General features: G+C 32.7%; 1 protein-coding gene across 7 annotated transcripts in view; it reads left to right on the forward strand.

The window, feature by feature from the left end:
* LOC106867322 (cilia- and flagella-associated protein 65) overlaps window positions 1-20,842 on the forward strand; it is a 1,093,663-nt gene that overhangs the window by 993,676 nt on the left and 79,145 nt on the right. For all 7 annotated transcript variants that reach the window (XR_016243317.1, XM_089358289.1, XM_089358292.1 and 4 more), the window contains 2 exons: window positions 16,431-16,568; window positions 19,772-20,052. Coding sequence is in view for 6 of the 7 variants with exons in the window: in XM_089358289.1 (XP_089214415.1) it covers window positions 16,431-16,568; window positions 19,772-20,052 (419 nt within the window). In the remaining variant the exon portion in view is untranslated. The remainder of the gene's footprint in view (window positions 1-16,430; window positions 16,569-19,771; window positions 20,053-20,842) is intronic.

Raw genomic sequence — 20,842 nt, forward strand, 5'->3', positions numbered from 1 at the left:
TTTCTGTCTACCCTTCACTATCCATTTCACCCTCTCCCCTTCCTTGTAATCACCCCTTCCCTTTTTTACATCATTCCTTTTCGTGCTTGACCATTGACCTGTTCAGTGATGCTTACTTATGCTATCGCATTGGCATTTACTTTCAGCCTTGAGTTCCATCATATTTTCCCCTTTCGTTTTATCTTTCTTTCTATTTCTTCGATCCCTCCGCCTTTCATTCTATTTTTCTATTTCTCATCTTTGCTTTTCAAGTCCTATATGACATGATTTTCCATTATCCTTAAACCTACACATGTTTTGTCTCAATGCTGTCTCATGGGTGTAAGGCCTTTATTTGAACGTACATATTTTGTATGTACCAACTGCCAGTGTCATTTCCCTTTGTGCTGTTTTATTCTGTCATCGTTTATCGTTTGTTTGTTTTTTCACCGTCCGCTACGTTCGCTCATTTATTCACAACAGAATTTCGCTATGGATACCACCAAAATATACAGACTTCTCCTTATATGTTCGAAATTGTTATGTTTTTGGATGATAATTAACGAGGAAAGCATGTCCACGTCTTGAGTGCGGTTTTTCCATGTATTCCTTTGTCTTTTTTCGATGTAATATTTTAATCCTATATATATATATATATATATATATATATATATATATATATATATATATATATATATATATATAACACACGTATATGTATATACATACATACATATATATAATACTAATAATAAATTAAATAGAAAAATGCAGTTGACAATCCAACAATTTATTTACATTATAATATAATATAATATGCTATGAAATTTAATATGATACAAGATAAAGTGACGTAACGAATTTAAAAAGAAAAAAAACGAATGAAGCTAACATTATATATGAAGCTAACATTACATCGACTTATATACATTATTTGATATATAAACAATTCATAACTATTTATTCAATCTCTTCAGGGTTTTGGTTCAACAAGACACACGAAATTCCATTTTGCCAGTTTGCAAAATACTGATTCAAAATTCCTGCTTAGGAGTGTGAGCGTTAATAATTCAAATACACAATGAGTACAATTTCAATAAGTTTTAGTGAAATTTAGATATATATTTTTTATTTATAGTTTACTATTTCTTTATCTAAGAAATAATATAGGTTATAATTATTGTAGATCTATCTTTACATATTTTATTTACGGAGTTATCCCTTCGATAAACTACGTATATAAGGGCCATTATTTGTTAGTTACTTTGAACAATCTTTATATCAATAACAATAAATAAATGAGAGGAATTATTGTATATTATCATTATATAAATTATATATATTTCCTTTGAGTAATCATAAATATATAAAACGTAGCACATATAAACAAATAGTTAGTTGATATGTGCTACAAATACGACCTTTCGAAATTGTTTAGGCATATTTATAGAATAAATATTGATTTACACTATTTATCCATTTCTAAAACTAAATAAAACTCTGATGCTTTATCTATTTATATATTATTATTAATATATATCATTAAAATGGCCAGTGATTATTTTCAATTTAAATATATTTAGATTGATATTATTGGAGATATATATAAATATTATTTAACCGTTGTAAATTTTCTTTACTTAATTATTTTATCTGTTTGAATTTTCTTGTTCTCTTATTGTACTTATTGTGTATTTGTATTATCAACGCTCACACTCCTAAACGTAGGTATTATGAATCAGTATTTTGTAATCTGGCAGTCCTTTTACATGGAATTTCGTCTGTCTTTTTGAACCTATGGCCTGATGAGACTTGTATACATAGATATGAATTGTTCATAAATCAAATAATGTATATAAGTCGAAACAAATTGTTATCTTATCATATATTATATATTATATTATATTATCATATAAGTTAATTGTTAGATTGTCAATTGTGTTTCTCTATTTAATTTATTACTTGTAATTTGTATTTATACCCCTATTTCTGTGGTATTCACCTGCCGTACCAGAGAATAGGATATTTTAAACCCCTTTGGAGGAAACGGTTTTCCTTTCGTTTGTTATATCATAATATATATATAAAAATCAGTGGATACGTAAACACACACACATATATGTATGCATATGTATAGTGATATCTATCTATCTATATGTATATATGTATATATATATATGGATGTGTATATATATATATATATATATATATATATATATATATATATATATATATATATATATATATATATATATATATACTAGCAGAAATACCCGGCTTTGCCCGGGTTAAAGAGAATAATGAAATCTAAAAACGCCGTCTAGACTACGCAACCCTCAACTGGTAGTAGCTACGATACCATATTTCGACATTAATAACTCTCCAATCCATGCCAGCATAGAACATAGACATTAAGTGGAATGCCAGTCTCTCATCTGGGAAGGCCTTGAAATCAATGTTACCAACTGGGGACTATGTGCCGCAGTGATAATAAAAAGACTCAAAGGAAGTCTGCAACGAAATAATTTTACTCAACACTTTGCAAGTGAATCAGTGGAAGCAAAGATGCGTCTCATTTACTTGACAATTTATGCACCACATTGCAGAAATCACAATGTAAGTATATCTGAAAGGGTAGTCTTACACTGTTGTACCGTTGAATTACAAATAATGCTCATCTGTTATGTTCGGGTTAAAATTTCATCAACATCAAAAATATATGAATTTTCATGGGAGTTATGGCCGTTATACATAGAATATAATTTCCAAATTTCATAAAGATCCGTTCAGTACTTTTGACGTAGTTTTGGATAAGAAAACAAATGACTAATGTGTGTGTTTGTGTGCATGTGTTTGTGTGTGATGGGTGTATATATGTATAGATATCTGTATGCGTGTATATATGTATATATGTGTACATATTACATGTACATCTCTCTCTATATATATATACATCTACACATGTGTATACATATACATGTATGCATATAGATCTATATCTATATATATATATATATATCTATGCATATACGTGTACATATACATCTATATGTATACATATACATCTCTTTCTCTCTCTTTCTCTCTTTCTCTCTCTTTCTCTCTTTCTCTCTCTCTGAAAGTATCTGTCATTACAGTATCGAAATGTGATTGTTTCAGTTAGTGGAATAACGTGTACATATACATCTATATGTATACATATACATCTCTCTCTCTCTCTTTCTCTCTCTCTCTGAAAGTATCTGTCATTACAGTATCGAAATGTGATTGTTTCAGTTAGTAGAATAGTTTCATTTTTAAAGTGAAAGTATTTGACATGAGTGTTTTTGTTTCACTTTTGACACGTAATACTTAAATAGTGGAGGAGATATTATGTTGCCGTGGGCTCGAACTCTGCAAGAAGTTAAAATTGTTTTTGACTAAAACACAACTGGAACCCTAAGTAAGGCATGTGTAAAATTTGAATGGAATTGGTTGCGTAGTTCTCGAGTTTTAGGGATTCAGTCAGACAGACAGACAGACAGACAGACAGACACACATTCTCATTTTTATATATATATATATATATATATATATATATATATATATATATATATATATATATATATATATATATATATATATGCATATATGTATGTATGAATAGGTATATATATATATATATATATATATATATATATATATATATATATATATATATATATATATATAGGTGTATATATGTACACATGCATGCATATTGGGGTACAGGACGTAAAAAAAACGTGAACAAATGGAAAAACGAGGACATAAAAAAACAAAAACATGGAAAACGAACTTTTGTTTTTGAACAACGAAAAAAAAAACAAATAGAGAAACGAGACAGGCAACATGAAGAACAGTCCCTTCATCAGTCGTCTCCTGTTTTATCTACTCCGCGTATATATATATATGCATATATATATATATTTCGTTTGGGGATTTACCAACAAACACAGGTTATGTATATTTATAGGCACACACACGCACCCGCACACATATGTATACATATATGAAATTTTTCATAATTATGTGTTATGCGATAAATGCGATTGACTGCTCTCAACACATAAATGATGTTTATACATACATACTAACACACACATACATACATATATAAATGTGCATGTGTTTGTGTGTGAGCATGTACATGTCTCTGTGTGTATATATAAATATATAAAGGTGTGTATATATACATTTAAATATACACACATATGTGCATAAACATATACATATACATATACATACATGTATGATGCATATAATCTAATCTAATCTATCTATCTATCTATCTATCTATCTATCTATCTATCTATCTATCTATCTATCTGTTTCTGTAGTATAAGATGACAATCCCATAATCTGCGAGAAGTTCTACTTCTACAATTTCTAATTGATGTCTAAGTGTATCTTGGAGGTGTAATTCAACCAGCTCACAGCAATCAAATGCTGCATACATGCTAACGCCGATATGAAATTGGTCAGTGTCATTTTGCTACTGACAATCAGTGGTTTTCTAACCTGCATAACTCTCTTGGCATCATCAACACTGATAATATGTTTCCCTTCCCAAATTCTAATGCATTCAGAAGAAAGTGTAGAATTCTTCAAACATGATTACACGTATTATTATTCTTAATGCTATAAATCTAGGTAACTTGACAATTGTTGCCATTCCAATGTCATGAGTTACTCGTTTTTTTCCCATTTTTTTCGCCTTCTGATCATTGATGTCGTTTACTTCATAGGATTTATCAGCCTTTGTGCGGTGTTTTCTAGAAAATGTTCTTTCTGGTGCTTCAGAGGGAAACATGTTTTTTTTTTCCCAGTTAAGCATGAATTTCTTTGAATTTTTGTAGCTTCAGCTAAGATATGTTTAACCACAGTGATAATTTTATCGTATACGTTTGTATATGTTGATGTATACATCTGAATACATAGATTAAACAGTACCAGCAAACACATAAAACATATATGAAACAGCTCAAACACACACATACGCATACAAACGCATGCACACGTACGCATATACGCATGCACACTTAAACACTCACACACACGTATACATGAACACACACTGGTACACACAAATGAATATCTACAGGTTTAGCAACAAGAATAAATGCATAGTGATAAAACAAATATAGCAGTTCAATGGGAAAACAAGACCTATAACTCAAATACATGGTAAAATATTTATATCCACTATAGTTATAATATCCATAATGTTACGATAGATAAAGTAATATACTTGAAGTTTCACAGAAGGGCAAATCTATTATTGTTAATAATCACTGAAGGAATATTCCACTGCTTTCGAATATTGATTTAACTTTTGCATACATTGCTTTCATTCTAACTCCACCCCCCACCCCCCACACACAGACACACACATTTAACACACTACATTTTACCAGAATGTTTCTATTCAGGGTATCCATTTAAACTTTCCATCTTATCCTTGTCTGAAAGCGTATTAAGAAACCAAGGGCAGGCTAGATTGATACGGAACAGAGCTGCATAATATCGGAATAAAGATAAAAAAGATAAAACCAAATGCTGATACTTTCTCTCAAAATATCAATGTTTGTTTTTATTTTTTCTGATACATGTATATGTGTGCATCACACGTACATATATATATGAGTGTGTGAGTATGTATTGAATTTTCTTGAGAACAATCTGTTCTTAGTGGTCAGACCACAGGTGGTCCACTTCTAGCAAAATAGATGTCCACTTAGTGGTCATCCCTCTGGTATATATATATATATATATATATATATATATGTGTGTGTGTGTGTGTGTGTGTGTGTGTGTGTGTGTGTGTGTGTGTGTGTGTGTGTGTGTAAATATAGAATAGTGGTACAACAGTGCACCAATATTTACAGTTTATAGCAATCGATAATATACGACGCGATAGAAAAGCTTCACTGTGTATATACTGGGAAAGATGTTTGCGGGCGGCGAACATTAAAAAATTCATCTTCCCTGTAGGAAGAACATTAGATAAATGTACAATGTGGATAATCTAGGACCTAGGTTTCGAATTTTCCCAAAATACGTTTGTTAATGTAAATTTGGTTAGTTCTCTTCAGTTAGAGTTACCAGGCAAAAGTTTGAATGTTGCTACATCAGTGTCAGTATCTTCGCTTGAACGCTTAAGCCGTTAACAGAACCGAGAAGGGTGAGAAAGTTTTCAAAGAAAAATTTATTAAATAGTGCAATACAAAAGTATTGCTATCCATTAAAACAAATCTAAGGATGAATTTATAAATAGTTTATTGCATTGCTACGCTCGTTTCCACAAATATATTATGATCATAATCCGTATTCCTAGGATGTTTTCAGTATAATACGTACTATTCAAAGAATACAGGAGTGTGGACAATGATCGCATGAAACACGTGATGTGTGGAAACGCGCATATCGATGCATTAAAATATTCATAAATTCTATCCATGGAGTATTCTCATTACTACTATAATTATCCTACATTATATCGGTACAGCACAGCGCAACCTCACAAAATTGCTATTCCAACTAAGTATTATTAGGATGTAGTCGACATAATAAAATAGAAGATTTTATATGCGTATGCAAAACGTTTCCCGTAAAGCAACTTAAAAGATATATGTAGGTATGCATATATCTATCTATATGTGTGTGTTTGTTTGTGTACGCTCCTTAATGTCGAACGGATGAGAAAGAGTGCTCTATACATGGTAAAGAGGACTATTTTGGTTTAAACTGAAACTGAAATTTTATCTTCATATATATATGTATATATATATAGAGAGAGAGAGACTAACACACATATACATATTAGGACACTGGTAACAATTTTACGTTTGAAAATATTAGTGACATTCAAAAATGTTTGCGTTCATGTGTTACGGGGCACTATGTTTTATGGGAAAGGATAACTGCGGCCTGTTATGTAGTGAAGTCATAAAATATTGATATGGTTATGCAAACTGTGTGGATTGGTTGTAAATTCCTGAAACATTTATTCATAACAGCAGTTAGCTTCAGACAAGGGTACTGTTTCACTTTACCGTCTTGAATGTATTTATAGAAAACGTGATTTTGAAACACCTTGAAATTTGAGCACTAATCATTAACGTAGGACGTAGGGAGGTGAGTAATTTCCATGTTGCTGATGTTATTTATTTAGTAGTAATTGTGAACAACTTAGATATTCGACAAGACTTCTTGATACGCCACAAGAAAGATTTAGAGAAGAAATAAAATCTGAATGAACAAAATAAGGATGACTGTTAAAACTAAAATAATGCCGCAAATCTAACTGAAGTATCAGGGAAAAACGCTCAGATAAGTTGGTGCAAGTAATTATTTCGAAAAAAAGAAAAAAAAAAAAGAAACAAATCTATAGCGGAAGATGTGAAAAAATACAATAGATAAAATACTGTACAGTAGAAACCATAATAGCTTAAGCAAAACTTGATCTTCTTTTATAAACGAGAAAATTGTAACAAAAACAGAAATCTCCGAAGAGCAATAACTTCAACTGCAATCTAGCTGTGTGAATCATGAACGTATGACTTCGAAAGTAAGGAAAGGAGCATGACTTTTCTAACAAAATGTTACAGACATGTACTTTGCATTCCAAATGCAATACTTGGCACTAATGGAATTGTTAGGAAAGAAATTGCTGCGAAAACTACGAAACATGAAATTATTTTCTCCATTGTTGGAGATGCAAAGGGTAACTATGACGACTTCCATCCAATGAATAAACTCAAGGAGACAGAAGCCCTCAGTTAAAATAGCAACAGCAGAACTGCAATGGGATTTGAGAGTGTAATTTCAAGTAAAAGAAAGAAAACATGGCAGGGTAAATCATGACATTATCTGACGAGTTAGAAAAATGGAAGAACAAGGTTTTTAACTCTTGCTTGCTGGGCACCTATGGATTCCTCCTGTTGAAGATTGCGAGTTGCGCATATATATATATATATATATATATATATATATATATATATATATATATATATATATATATATATATATATATATATGTATATATATATATATATATTCCAATGAAAAGAAGAAGACAATGGTAATTGCTTAACACACCTTAGATTATAAGTTACGTTTCCGCACCATCTCCATTTGCAACGCCAGTTTACACGAAAATTCTAAAAGAGAAATTACGTAATATATGCGGTCTTAGGCATTGGAGAGACACATTTTGCGTCTATCAAACCTTACATATATATGCGTGTGTGTGTTTTTGTGAGTGTGTGTGTGTGTATCTATATATCTGTGAGTTGTCTGTGTGTGGCTAATAATTTAAATAAATGTCGAAGTTTGTGATACGTTTAATTTTCAGAATTATCAATTGTCAAATAATCAATGATATATCACCAATACTGCAATATATACTTAAATCATTCAACCATCATTTGCTTTGTAACTGATATATTTTCTCATATTCTTCATATGAAACTTGCATGCAACTCATTCCATAGAGTGGCAGTGTCATCCAAGATGGCGTTCTTTTGTAAGTAGTCGGTTGTTTTCATGTCTATACCACCAAGCCAAAAGTCAAAATTGATGCAATCGACTGATACCCCTCCCACAAAAGAAACTGGCCTTGTGTCTAAATAAATAAGAAACCATTAGTTATTCTTTCAATTTCTGAAACTGTGCTTTGTCATGCCATATATTGATATTTCAATGGGTGCTCAACACGAATGCAAGCGATACTTGATTTTAACTTGTAAATACAGAAAGGCAATTTAAGCCATTATGATGCATCCTGTCCAATCGCAAGCTTCCATGCAACTAACAAAATATGAGATAAACAACTCTTTGGGTGGTTCATTTTGTCTCTCCTCAATAATAATTATTGTAATCAGATGAAATGTTTTCCCATATATGTTTTCGAACACTATAGCAAATATATATCTCTACAAATTTCGAAGAATATTTTCACAACAAAATAAATATCTGAAGTACAATTCAATTACCATTCTCAGAAAATTAAGAAAAGTCTTTTCTCGATAAGAAGATAAAATGTAAACACTTGTATATTAATAATAAATCAGTTACAACCAATCACAATATTTATTCGTGATGGCATAAACAGTGTAGGATGTTTCTGACAATAAATTCAAAGGTAGCTATGATGGTACGAAGATTTTTCTATTCATTATGATTCCGTACACTTTTGTTCTATGACTTTGGAATTCCTGCAGCATCTTTCGGAAATGAATTATTAAAAAAAAATTCTCCACTAGGTTGGATATTGGAAGACATGCAATTACTATATAAAGAGGAGGATAATATGCCAAAGAATTCAATGTTTAGAATTCTCTTTTGTCAAATGATTTATTCAGTTGCATGACTTAAATTTATCTTTATTCTAACTGCGCTCTTGGATGAGAAAACATTGAAAACAATCGCGAAAAATAAGAGAAACCCCTAGAGAAAATATCAGTAAACAGATATCAAGTATAGAAATAATTCTTTTCATGTCAAGTGAAACAAAGAACATACTTCTATAGATTTTAGCTTGGGATTATCTCAAGATAGATATTCATATATATATATACATATATATACATACATGTGTACACACAAACATAACGATTTATATATATATGTCAGTATGTATGTATGGATGGATGGATGTTTGTATCTATGCGTGTGTGTGTGCGCGTGCGTGTTTGTATGTACGTATGTATGCATGTATGTATGCATGTATGTTTACATTTAAATGTACAAAGACGTGCAGATATATTCGTACTTATACGTAAATACTACACACACTCATACATGTTTATGTTTTACCTATTCGCATACACACACAGACACGCACACAAACATGCACACACACACATACGCACTAATATATATCATCTAGAGCAGAAGTAAACTGGCTTAGTTGTTATTGTATTTTACAAGCTGAAGGAATCTCTGAGTTTGTATAAATTTGTTTTCTTTTGTTAGTTTATTTGTATTTTAATGTGTAACTGTAACGTGCAGCTGTCAGTACTTTGGAAACCCACTGTTTCATATCTAAATCTCGTGATTTTCCAACTGTACATTACTACAAATTAATGAGCCGCAAAATGTAGTTAGCCTTGCCCCCCTCCTTGAGCCACTTGATGGAGTAATATAGGCATCATTGCGATAAGACAGTCTTCGTCAAAATTTGAGGCTTAGCATAGACCACTCGTCTTATCTCATATGTGATCACAATTTTTCTCTTCCAGAAAAAAAACAAGCCCCCCCCCCCCCAAAAAAAAAGATACACAGAGAGAAAGATGGAAAGAATGTGAAGGCTCGTTCAATGTATTTATTTACTCCGAAAGGATGCTTGCAAAATTTAATCTTGAGAGGATCTGAACTCAGCGTGTAGAGGTCTGGAAAGTTTATTACAGAATAAATTAGCTAATGCTCTAACGTTTCTGTCTCCAGAGTCAAGAGAATCTAGGTGCATCGACATTTCTGAAAATATATAATTTAAGTTTTTGAATAATTGATAATGCATAAGATTCTACAAGACACGTTATTCATAATTTCCTTACCTATAAGGTGGTGCCCCAGCATGGCCGCAGTAAAATGACTGAAACAAATAAAAGAATAATAATGATTAACGAAAACAGTAAGCCGTAGTTTTGTACGATTACTTTTGCATTTATAAAATTATGTTTTCTTTTTAACTTTCTGTGCGAGGCGCAACAGAATTTCTATTATTTGATCTCCTGTCAAAAGGTTAAACCTACTAAAAATCATTGTCTTAGTCCATTCTATAACGCAGCAACATCAATGGGATATCGGGAAACCTCTTAGAGTTAAAGGCGTAGAAGTAGGATAGATTGACGATACGATCAACATTCAATTTGATGTCCTGCTATTACCGTTATTGTAGTAGTTTTCCCCTGTCAGCTGTAATGATAGACCTACGACCAGATTAATTCTAGTTCTGACCAGTGAGAACTTCACTTCGGGTTATCGTTTATTCACATTGTTTTAGTAGCTCTAAGACTAAATTAATCAATGATTTGGTGTTCCATTTTATTAAGATAACTGGATATGTTTTGAGGATGAACTGGCTGCTCTCTCAGGCAGAATGCGCGGAGAAGTAATAAAAAAAGAAAACAAAAATCAAAATATAATTTAAGACTCACGCTATAGTTCGTTCAGAAGTATTTGGGAATATCTTTAGTATAAGTTCTAAGGAAATAAATTCAGGTGTTGATAGTTCGGAGCTCACTATTTCAGAAGCTTAAGGAATAACCGATTGAAACTAGGAGAGCCAGGCCTAAAAGAACCTGAAAAAGGCAGTTTCTCAAAAATGTATTCGCCCTACAGCGCAGGGGTGAGGTGGGTGCATATTTTACTCTCGTTTACGTGATAATTTAAGTCGGGTATCAAAATGGATTTTACTTCCACATGTAGAAATATTTAGACTCCCCACGCATGAGCGGATGTTTTAAGAATATCGACCAAAGTGCATATCTATTCACCTCTTGCTCTCCCTCTCTCACCCCCTCTATATTTGTAAGTATGTATTTATGCGTGTCTTTATGTACATACATACATACATACATTTGTTAATATACATATGATGAATGGGTGTGTCTGTGTGTGACTCAAGGAAATCATGGAATTATAGAACAGTTAATTTAGAGTTTACGTATCTAAACCACAGACAGTCAGACATTTAATTATACGTTGTGGAAATGTCAGCGTTATCACCATGATTAATATTTCTACCTAATTGGCAAGCATAGGCGACAACTCCAGGTACGTGTAGATGTTCTCGGCAAAGCGGATACCTAACCACACTCGCAAGGCAATCAGTAATTAGATGCACAATATTGCACATAGGTATTTTTGATCAATTTGCATACAGCAGAGTTTAGTTACTTTGTCATCCTACTCAGATGATTTTGTATTTTTATCACTGTATATGCATTTATAATTCCAAGTAAGTCTGTTCAATTGATTACCTACGTTACAGTAAACTTAACTGTTATTCTTACATGTTTCTGCGTAGTTGACGTTAATAATTTATTTTCTAGAATATATTAAATTTTCGTGGCTACCCATAAAAATCTGCGTCTTAACTTTATCATCACTTTGTTTTAGTCCATTTGAAGCATTGCAAAATTTTAGAAAATGTCTGTAACAAAAAAACTCAAATACTCATTGTAGAAAATGTCTATAATAAAAATACTCAAATAGTTATAAAATAATTCATAATACATTGAATAAAATATCCCTTAGGCAGAAAAACATGAACAGATGTACATATGGGAATGAAACTGCATACAGCGATCCAGTATATTAGAGTTCCGAGGTATTATGAGCTAGTATATATACTTTCGTTTGCATTTAAGTAGCATCTTAAAATTTTCTAGTTTTTATTGTCACTTCTCCTCTACAGAGTTGTCTCCCCCCCCCCCCCCGTGGCAGTTTTATAATACCAGAACATACACGATATTATCTACCATACCAACCAAATCGATACAAAATGCCTTTCCCACATAGCATAGTCAATTTTGTAATTAGAAATTTCAAGTTAATTGCAGTTGGTTAAGAAGCACTTGTCCATTTCAGTTATTCTCTGTTTGGAAGTTGGCTATTAGAATTTGTTTAAAATATGAGTGTGTGTGTGTGTGTGCGTGTGTGTGTGTGTGTGCATGTTAGTGTGTGTATATTAGTGTGTGTGCGTATGTGTCCATGAGTGCGTATCTGTGTGTGAGTGTGTATGTGTGTGCGGGTGTATGTGTATATGTGTGCATGGGTGTGTGAGTGTGTATGCGTGTGTGAGTAACACTCTATAACCACGAAACATATATTAGACATCTTCGATGTTGTACTGAAACTCATGGTTCTTGTCTCACCTGCAAGTCGAACTGTTCTCATGCCTGATACCATATATGGTGCTGGTTGTCGTTGAGCCTCGTGATAGTAATCTCTCATTTTGGGCTGAGGCTACCCGTTCTGATGGAAGGCGTTTAATTGATTTCGTCAACCGCAACGTTATGGTGGTACTTTATTTTATCAAGCTCGAAAAGATGGGACACAAAGTTGACCTGCTGATTTGATCTCAGAACGAAAAAAAAACGAAAGAAACATTGCAATGCATATTGTCCGACATTCTAATGATTCTTATTTCTTTATTGCCCACAAGGAGCTAAACATAGAGGGGACAAACAAGGACAGACAAACGGATTAAGTCGAGTATGTGGATCACAGCGCGTAACTGGTACTTATTTAATCGACCCCGAAAGGATGAAAGGCAAAGTCGACCTCGGCAGAATTTGAACTCAAAATGTAACGGCAGACGAAATACCGCCAAGTATTTCACCCGGCGTGCTAGCGTTTCTGCCAGCTCGCCGCCTTCGAATGATTCTGTCAATCCATTGCACCAAGATTGGTAATTCTAAAAGATAAATTGCCAAACGAAAATTATGAGGTAACGACGATAGTATTGGTGGTGGTGTTGGTGGTGTTAGGAGGAAGTTCTAAAGCGGTATTAATGACAATATGACACTAGTACCATCAGCTACATATGTATGTATGCATGTATGTATGTATGTATGTATGTATGCATGCATACATGCTTGCATGTATGTATAGACTCTGAGCAATGGAGCCTACGCTCCACCACTGGCCTTAGCGATTCCTGCAGACTAATGGTTCCTGGGTTATTTCTCTTCTTCGGTTGTAATAAACCAGTAATTCTTTGGATATATAATATACCTTAGTTGGTTATTGAACACGTAACTGAATTTTTACTATATGTACATATATATATGACGAGAAACACAGCTAGATTTAAATCTCTCAACGAGAAATATGTAGAAACTATACTAGTTGTTTTTCTCTTCAGGAGATCAGTGGCTGTGTGTGACTTTAAAAGTATATATTGTGGGTGAAGCGAATCGCTACCATCTCTAGCCAGCGATTAACCTGCACCGAGGAAGTGAAATAACCCAGAAACAATTGGTGTGGAAGTATCGCTAAGACTAGAAGGGGAGCATTAGGTCCCTTGCTCAAAGTATACGGATAGCGACGATGTGTCGGCAGCCAGGTGCAAAAGATGCCTTACTGGGATTAAACAGTAGTGTTATTGTTCTAAGCAGGGCTGTCACTTTACGTTGGCAAATAGACTTTACTATATGTATATATATTATACACATTTGTATGTCTGCATATATGGTATTTACGTGTGAATCGATATATATATATATATATATATATATATATATATATATATATATATATAAATATATATATATAAATATCCCAAATATCTGTGGGATTCTCAGCTTTTTTAGCTGCTATTTCTGAACTTCGGTATATGGTGAAGCAAATATTTGCTGATCCCTTAATTATATTTATAAATATATATGAGCTTTTAAATAAGTTCTCCACCAATAATGGTGCTTTCATATCGATGGGCTTGGTAAAAATTGTTAATTGTTAATTGATTTATTAATTAATAAATTGATAATCCTTTACCCTTTTAATTTGTAATAATTATATATATATATATATATATATATATATATATATATATATATATATATATGTATATATATATATATATATATATATATATATATATATATATATATATATATATATATATATATATATATATATGCATATATATATATATATATATATCAGAAGCATGCTTTGCAGCCACATGGTTCCTGGTTCAGTCCCACTGCGTGGTGTCTTCTGCTGTAGCCTTGGGACAACCAAACACTTGTGAGTGGACATGGTAGACTGAAACTGAAAATAGCCTGTTGTGTAAATATATATATATATATATATATATATATATATATATATATATATATATATATGTGGGTGTGTGAGTGTGTGTGTGTGTGTGCATAGGTGTGTGTGTTTGTGTTTGGACTCCCACCATCGCTTGACGACCAACGCTGCTGTTCTAACGTCCCCGTAATTTAGCGGTCCTGCAAAAGAGACAAATATAATGAGTAATATACTTACAAAGAATAAGTCCAGGGTCCACTTTTCGACTAAAGGTGGTACCCCGGCATAGCCGCACTAAGATGACTGAAACAAGTAAAAGAATTAAAGAATATATATATATATATATATATATATATATATATATATATATATATGCAGAGATATAGATTATAGTTAGATAAAGCAAAATGGTTATTTGAAATGCAGACAAAGGAAAATATAAAGAAGCAAATTTGAATCGAAATGTTAAAATCAACGTAATTCCAGACTGTTTAATATTTAATGCTTTTCATGAATGTTGAATTATTTTGTACGTTAAATAAGTTGTTAGAAAACCCCATAGCGTATTGTAACATTTATGATATTTAAAATTTGTTTATATTACAGTTTCTGTTCAGAATTTTTCAAAATGTTATTTCAGATTTCTATTTTGTTTTCACTCACTATGCTTTATTATATTAACGAGTAACATTCCCCCGGGAGTCTGAGAAAATCCTTTGTAATAAAAGAAAGCGCAACAACGTCTTGTTTTGATTTAAGAACGATTGATTTTTGCGTAGTCAAGTTTGAAACATTTCCTGTTTGAATCTGTAGCAACGTAAACATGTATTCAAAATTATTTTTAATACAGTAATATTACCGCAATAAATATTCTGTATATGATAGTGAACATTAGTATATAAATAATATAACGCAAAAGTTTTGAGTTCACTAATTTTCATTGAGTATATATCTATTCTGTATTCTCTAATATTGGTTTCAAATTTTGGCATAATGCCAGCAAATTCGGGGAATGGGATAAGTCTATTACACGGAATCCAGTACACAGTTGATACATATTCTTTCGTGATCGTGTGTGCACCAAACCACACCTGTGCGTATGCATATATTTTCGTGGATGCTTGTATGAGCGAGTGTACACACGCCATGCAGATTGCGCGAGGGCTTTTATACATCCATATATTTTAATGGTTATTTTTAATTCTCTTCTCGCTGTATTGCTTGTTCGTTTCTTTTTTTTTTGCATCTGTGATTTTATTTATGATCTTCTGTATAAATGAAGATATTTCATTCGTTTTGATGCAGTTCTTTCTACGAAATGAGAAGATACATTGCGGAACTGTTATTTTAACGAGACACATCTGTGCCGCTGAGTGCTCCTGAACCAATTGTTAAGTGTCCCACCCGTGAGGGATCGATGGTAGATGTGTCGAAACAATTGTCGCGATTAATAAAAATTCTCGTATATTCCATATGTGTGTGTGTGTGTGTGTGTGTGTGTGTGTGTGTGTGTGTGTGTGTATGTGTATGTACGTAAATTTCTAGACTCAGTATATTGAAAGGCGTTCTTTTGCAGTCGCAGATTAATAATTAGATTGATTATAATAATTTCTTTGAAAAGAAGTCGTAATGAATGCAGGTCAATTGCATTTTTTCAGATAACCGATGAAACCGAAGTACGAAGATACAAACTCGAACTTAAGCAGTGGACATTGGAACACGAAAGACAGCAGAATGAGTTCAAAATTACAGAGGATAACCTTGACATGTACACTCCCGATTTAGATATCGACGAGGTAAGAACACTTTAATGCTCTAAAAGCAAGAATATTTTTATGCCACGCTAGAATTGAACAATATTCACGAATTCAGTAGAGTAGTCCGTAATAGACTCGGAACTGGTGACTGAAGTAGAATATGTGAGGCAAATATCTAAATATCTTTGAAGTCAATGTTAGAAAACTTTGTTCCTGTCCTGGAACCTGTGAATTTTCAGATAGCCATAATAGTCAATATTTGTCCTTTTCCGCCGTTGCTGCTCTTTTAATTTCATTGTTTAGCTGTCTATATAAATGTGTAATTTCCATTGTTACCACTCCTATTTCCGTAATACAGTATATTTTCGAGTACATATTAACGTACATATTTCGAGTGCATATTGTACAAGGTTATAAAGTCGGGAAACTAATTCTCAATAATCAGTACAGCATTGTGGAATTATCTAGATGACAAGGCTCAAGATGTTTAACGAAAATTCTGATGCGTCAAAAAAGTTTTTATAAGTATTGAAATTTAAGAGTTTTCTGTTTGATCTTAAATAGTTACAATATTTCCACATGTAACTGCTTCACTTTCAACTTACACCTTTCGGTCAACTGATAGATTGATGGATCATCGAGAGCCTCATAAGAAAGCTTGGCTTCGTGGTTAGCGTATTCGGCTCGCGATCGTAGGGTCACGAGTTCAATTCACGGTGGTTCATTATATCCTTGAGCAAGGCACTTTATTTTACGGTACGCCAGTCCACTCAGCTGGCAAAAATGAGTAGTACCTGTATTTCAAGAGGACAGCCTTACCACACTCTGTGTCACGCTGAATCTCCCTCAGAAATATGTAAAGAGGTACGCCTGTCTGTAGAGTGCTCAGCGACTTGCACGTTAATCTCACGAGCAAGGTCTTCCCTTGATCGTATTAGCTGGGACCCACTTTCATTAGAATCGGTAGTTTATTGTATGTTATGTAAAAGAAATATCTAAAGCATATAAAATCCAGATGATGTTATTCAGTTAGACACTACTTACAATATTATTGGCAGAAACCTATCAAATTTATATGTATTATCCAGCGAGGTTCTACAATTTCCTGCTATCAAATTCCACTACGTCAAACCGAGACTAAAGCCGTATGATATATTTCATAGATGCCGCATAATGTAATCAGACATGGAAATAGGAAATTATGAAGCAAAATACTTTGACACAAAGTATGTTTATTATTGTAAGCTCACCTATTGATCAGAACATTGAATTCCTTCACTGTAAAAAGACAGAACGGACGTTTGATAATTACTTTATATTTGATGGAATCTTCATTGTAAAAAGACAACTCGGACAACAAATACTATTTACGTTGTGTGTGATCACAAGAGTTTAGCAAACATATGTCAATTTACTTTATCTCATTTTAAAATAATTTTTATTTTATTTCCTAAATGTATATTCTCTCTACTATTGCAATAAAATTATATAATGTCAAAATACCAAATGTATGTTTGAGCTAGCAATATTATTTTTTTTTAATATCAATATTGATATTTATTCCCTTACTATTTCATATTCATCTGTTAATTTTGGAAAAATGACGAAAATGAAATAGAATAATTTTTACAAAATCGACATGAAGTGGTGTAAAACGTTTGAATCTTTTATTTTCTTATATATATATATATATATATATACATATATATATATATATATATATATATATATATATGTATATATATATATATATATATGTATATATATATATATATATACATATATATATATATATATATATATATATATATATATGTGTGTGTGTGTGTGTGTGTGTGTGTATGTGTGTGTGTGTGTGTGTGTGTGCGTGGGGAGGGGGCAACTCCGTCACTCGGGTTGTTCGGACTTAGCCCGAGCATAAATTCAGTAAAGTGAACGTATATTTGCGAGCTGATTTCATTTCTGCCACCACCCAACTTCAAGACGTTCTCACGACATTGTTCACACGCACCTGTCTTGGTCTCAGAAATTTCAACCCGAATTGTTATGTATAATCGTGAAAATTAAAAGTAATTCAAACTCAATGTTTTCTTGAAACAAAAATTTTCTATAGTGATTAGGATTCAAATTCCAATCTATGAAAACTGTCCATTTCACAATATTCTTAAGAGAACGAAAAATTTTCCAGCAACTCGAGCGAATACGAACGAGCCTGGTAGGTGTAAAAGGCTGACTGGCATCTCTTATCAAGAGTACAAGCGACAACAAGATCGGTGATATTTGTTGTGCACTCCACTGTCGTTATTTGATTGTTGTTGTTCTGTGAATCTGTGGGTAAAATCAGTTGAGTTTTGCAGGGTTGCAACCTTAACTTAGACATGGAGGAAAACATAGTGCTACATATAAAAAATAAGCCATTTGGGGTTAGAAATATTGCGGAAAAACGTGAAATTCTTCAGGCAGGGCACATGTGTCGCATGCGAAATCTGTGATGAGCCCGAATGATGAAATCTGAGATGAGCCCGAGTGACGCTGGTGACTCGGAGTCGCCTCTGATATATATATATATATATATATATATATATATATATATATATATATATATATATATATATATATATATATATATATATATAGGGCAGGGGATTGCTAATTAATCAATAAATTAATAATTAACAATTTTGCCAAGTAGTTCAGTATACAATAAAACCTTTATCGGTAAACCATTTATGATTATAAAAAAAATTGTAGTTAGAATTAGTAGTTTTAACTGCTATTTCTAAATTTTCAGTTTCTTGGTGAAGCAACTCCTACTGATCCCTCTATGTTTCTATATATATATATATATATATATATATATATATATATATATATATATAACCACTCTTGCTACCTTTGCTAATCCTGAATTGTTAATTGTGACTAAGTACGCATAGACATTTGACTAAGCACATTCCGTAATCACCCAATCCTCAAATTATGAGTTTGAGAAACAGGTAGTGTCTAAGACTATAACATGAACTCTCTGCGTCACTAGACGTTCCTACTTTTTAGTAAATCATGTCAATCATTGTCATTCAGCGCAATTCGGTTGCAGGTCTGGCGAGACCGTAAAATGCCTCTGAAAATTGCATTACGATTCGGTTTTCAGTTGCCAAAACTTTAAGTAGTGTGCTCGCTTTCCATGTAAATATTACAACATGAAAACATCATTTTCTTAATTTTCATTACTTCTTCTCCAGCTGTACGTCAACAGTAAAAGACTAAAACAGCTATTGAAGCCCCTTCAAGACTTCCCTGGTGACTTGATGGCGAAATATAGAACCTTGCCACCAATTGGTCAAAGCAGAGAATCTAAACATTTAATTACGAAAAGTTACAAAAATTCTGAAACACTACTTTGGAAGAAACCAGTGATGCCGGCTTGTTTGGAACTGCCAGTATCAATCTCTGCCCGGACATTAAGCCCTGAAGAATATGAAATTCTTCATCAGAAACGTTACCGAAGTTTTTTGATAAACAAGTAAGTAAAATGGAAATTTCAATTATCATTTCTTATATCGTGTAACTGGAAACAATAGTTATTGGTGATAGAGTTCCAGTCGAATAATCTCAAGTGAAAACAATATTCAAACAGTCCCCATTTATGAGATTGTGCGATTATGTAGCATATATCACGTTTTGTCTTATTGTTTAAGGTGCTTATGTAGTCGCGAGCTGATGCAGACATTGTGTTCGCCCATCTCTCAATCGACCCATGGCGTGATAGTTAGAGCAAGCGGGAAGCGATTGATTGTGGCCACGTAGATTGGCGTTACGGAATAGCTATGTACCTTATACGAGAGCAAACACGTTGTGACGAAATTGAATATATGTACGTGTGATCATGAGATTATCAAGTAAGCTACTAGGTGACGCACCTTCCCAAAAATTAGGTTTCCGATTATAATAAGAAAAACAGGGTTTCAGAATTTATACTACATTGAATCAGTATATGGATGCATTTATATATAAAATCAGATTATAGTGTATATGAGGCATTTGCGAAGGATGGCCAGGGATGTAATGAAGTTTTGGGAATGTGTGGCTTGTCTGGAAATCGGGCGTAAGAGGTTTTCTCCAAAAGAGAGTAATATACGGACGTAAGTGTGCGCACGTGTGCATTATATTATCATTAACTTTTCCATCAACATCAGCATTATTATTATTATTATTCAGTAGTTTTATTTTTATAACGTGCTTTCACTTCACTACCGAGCGCAGCTCTGTGCGCCTTGGGTATGTGCTGTGGTTTGCTGTGGTGCTCTTATGTT

This window comes from Octopus bimaculoides, chromosome 10 (genome assembly GCF_046866305.1).
Source record: "Octopus bimaculoides isolate indiv1 chromosome 10, ASM4686630v1, whole genome shotgun sequence".
Lineage (NCBI taxonomy): Eukaryota > Metazoa > Mollusca > Cephalopoda > Octopoda > Octopodidae > Octopus > Octopus bimaculoides.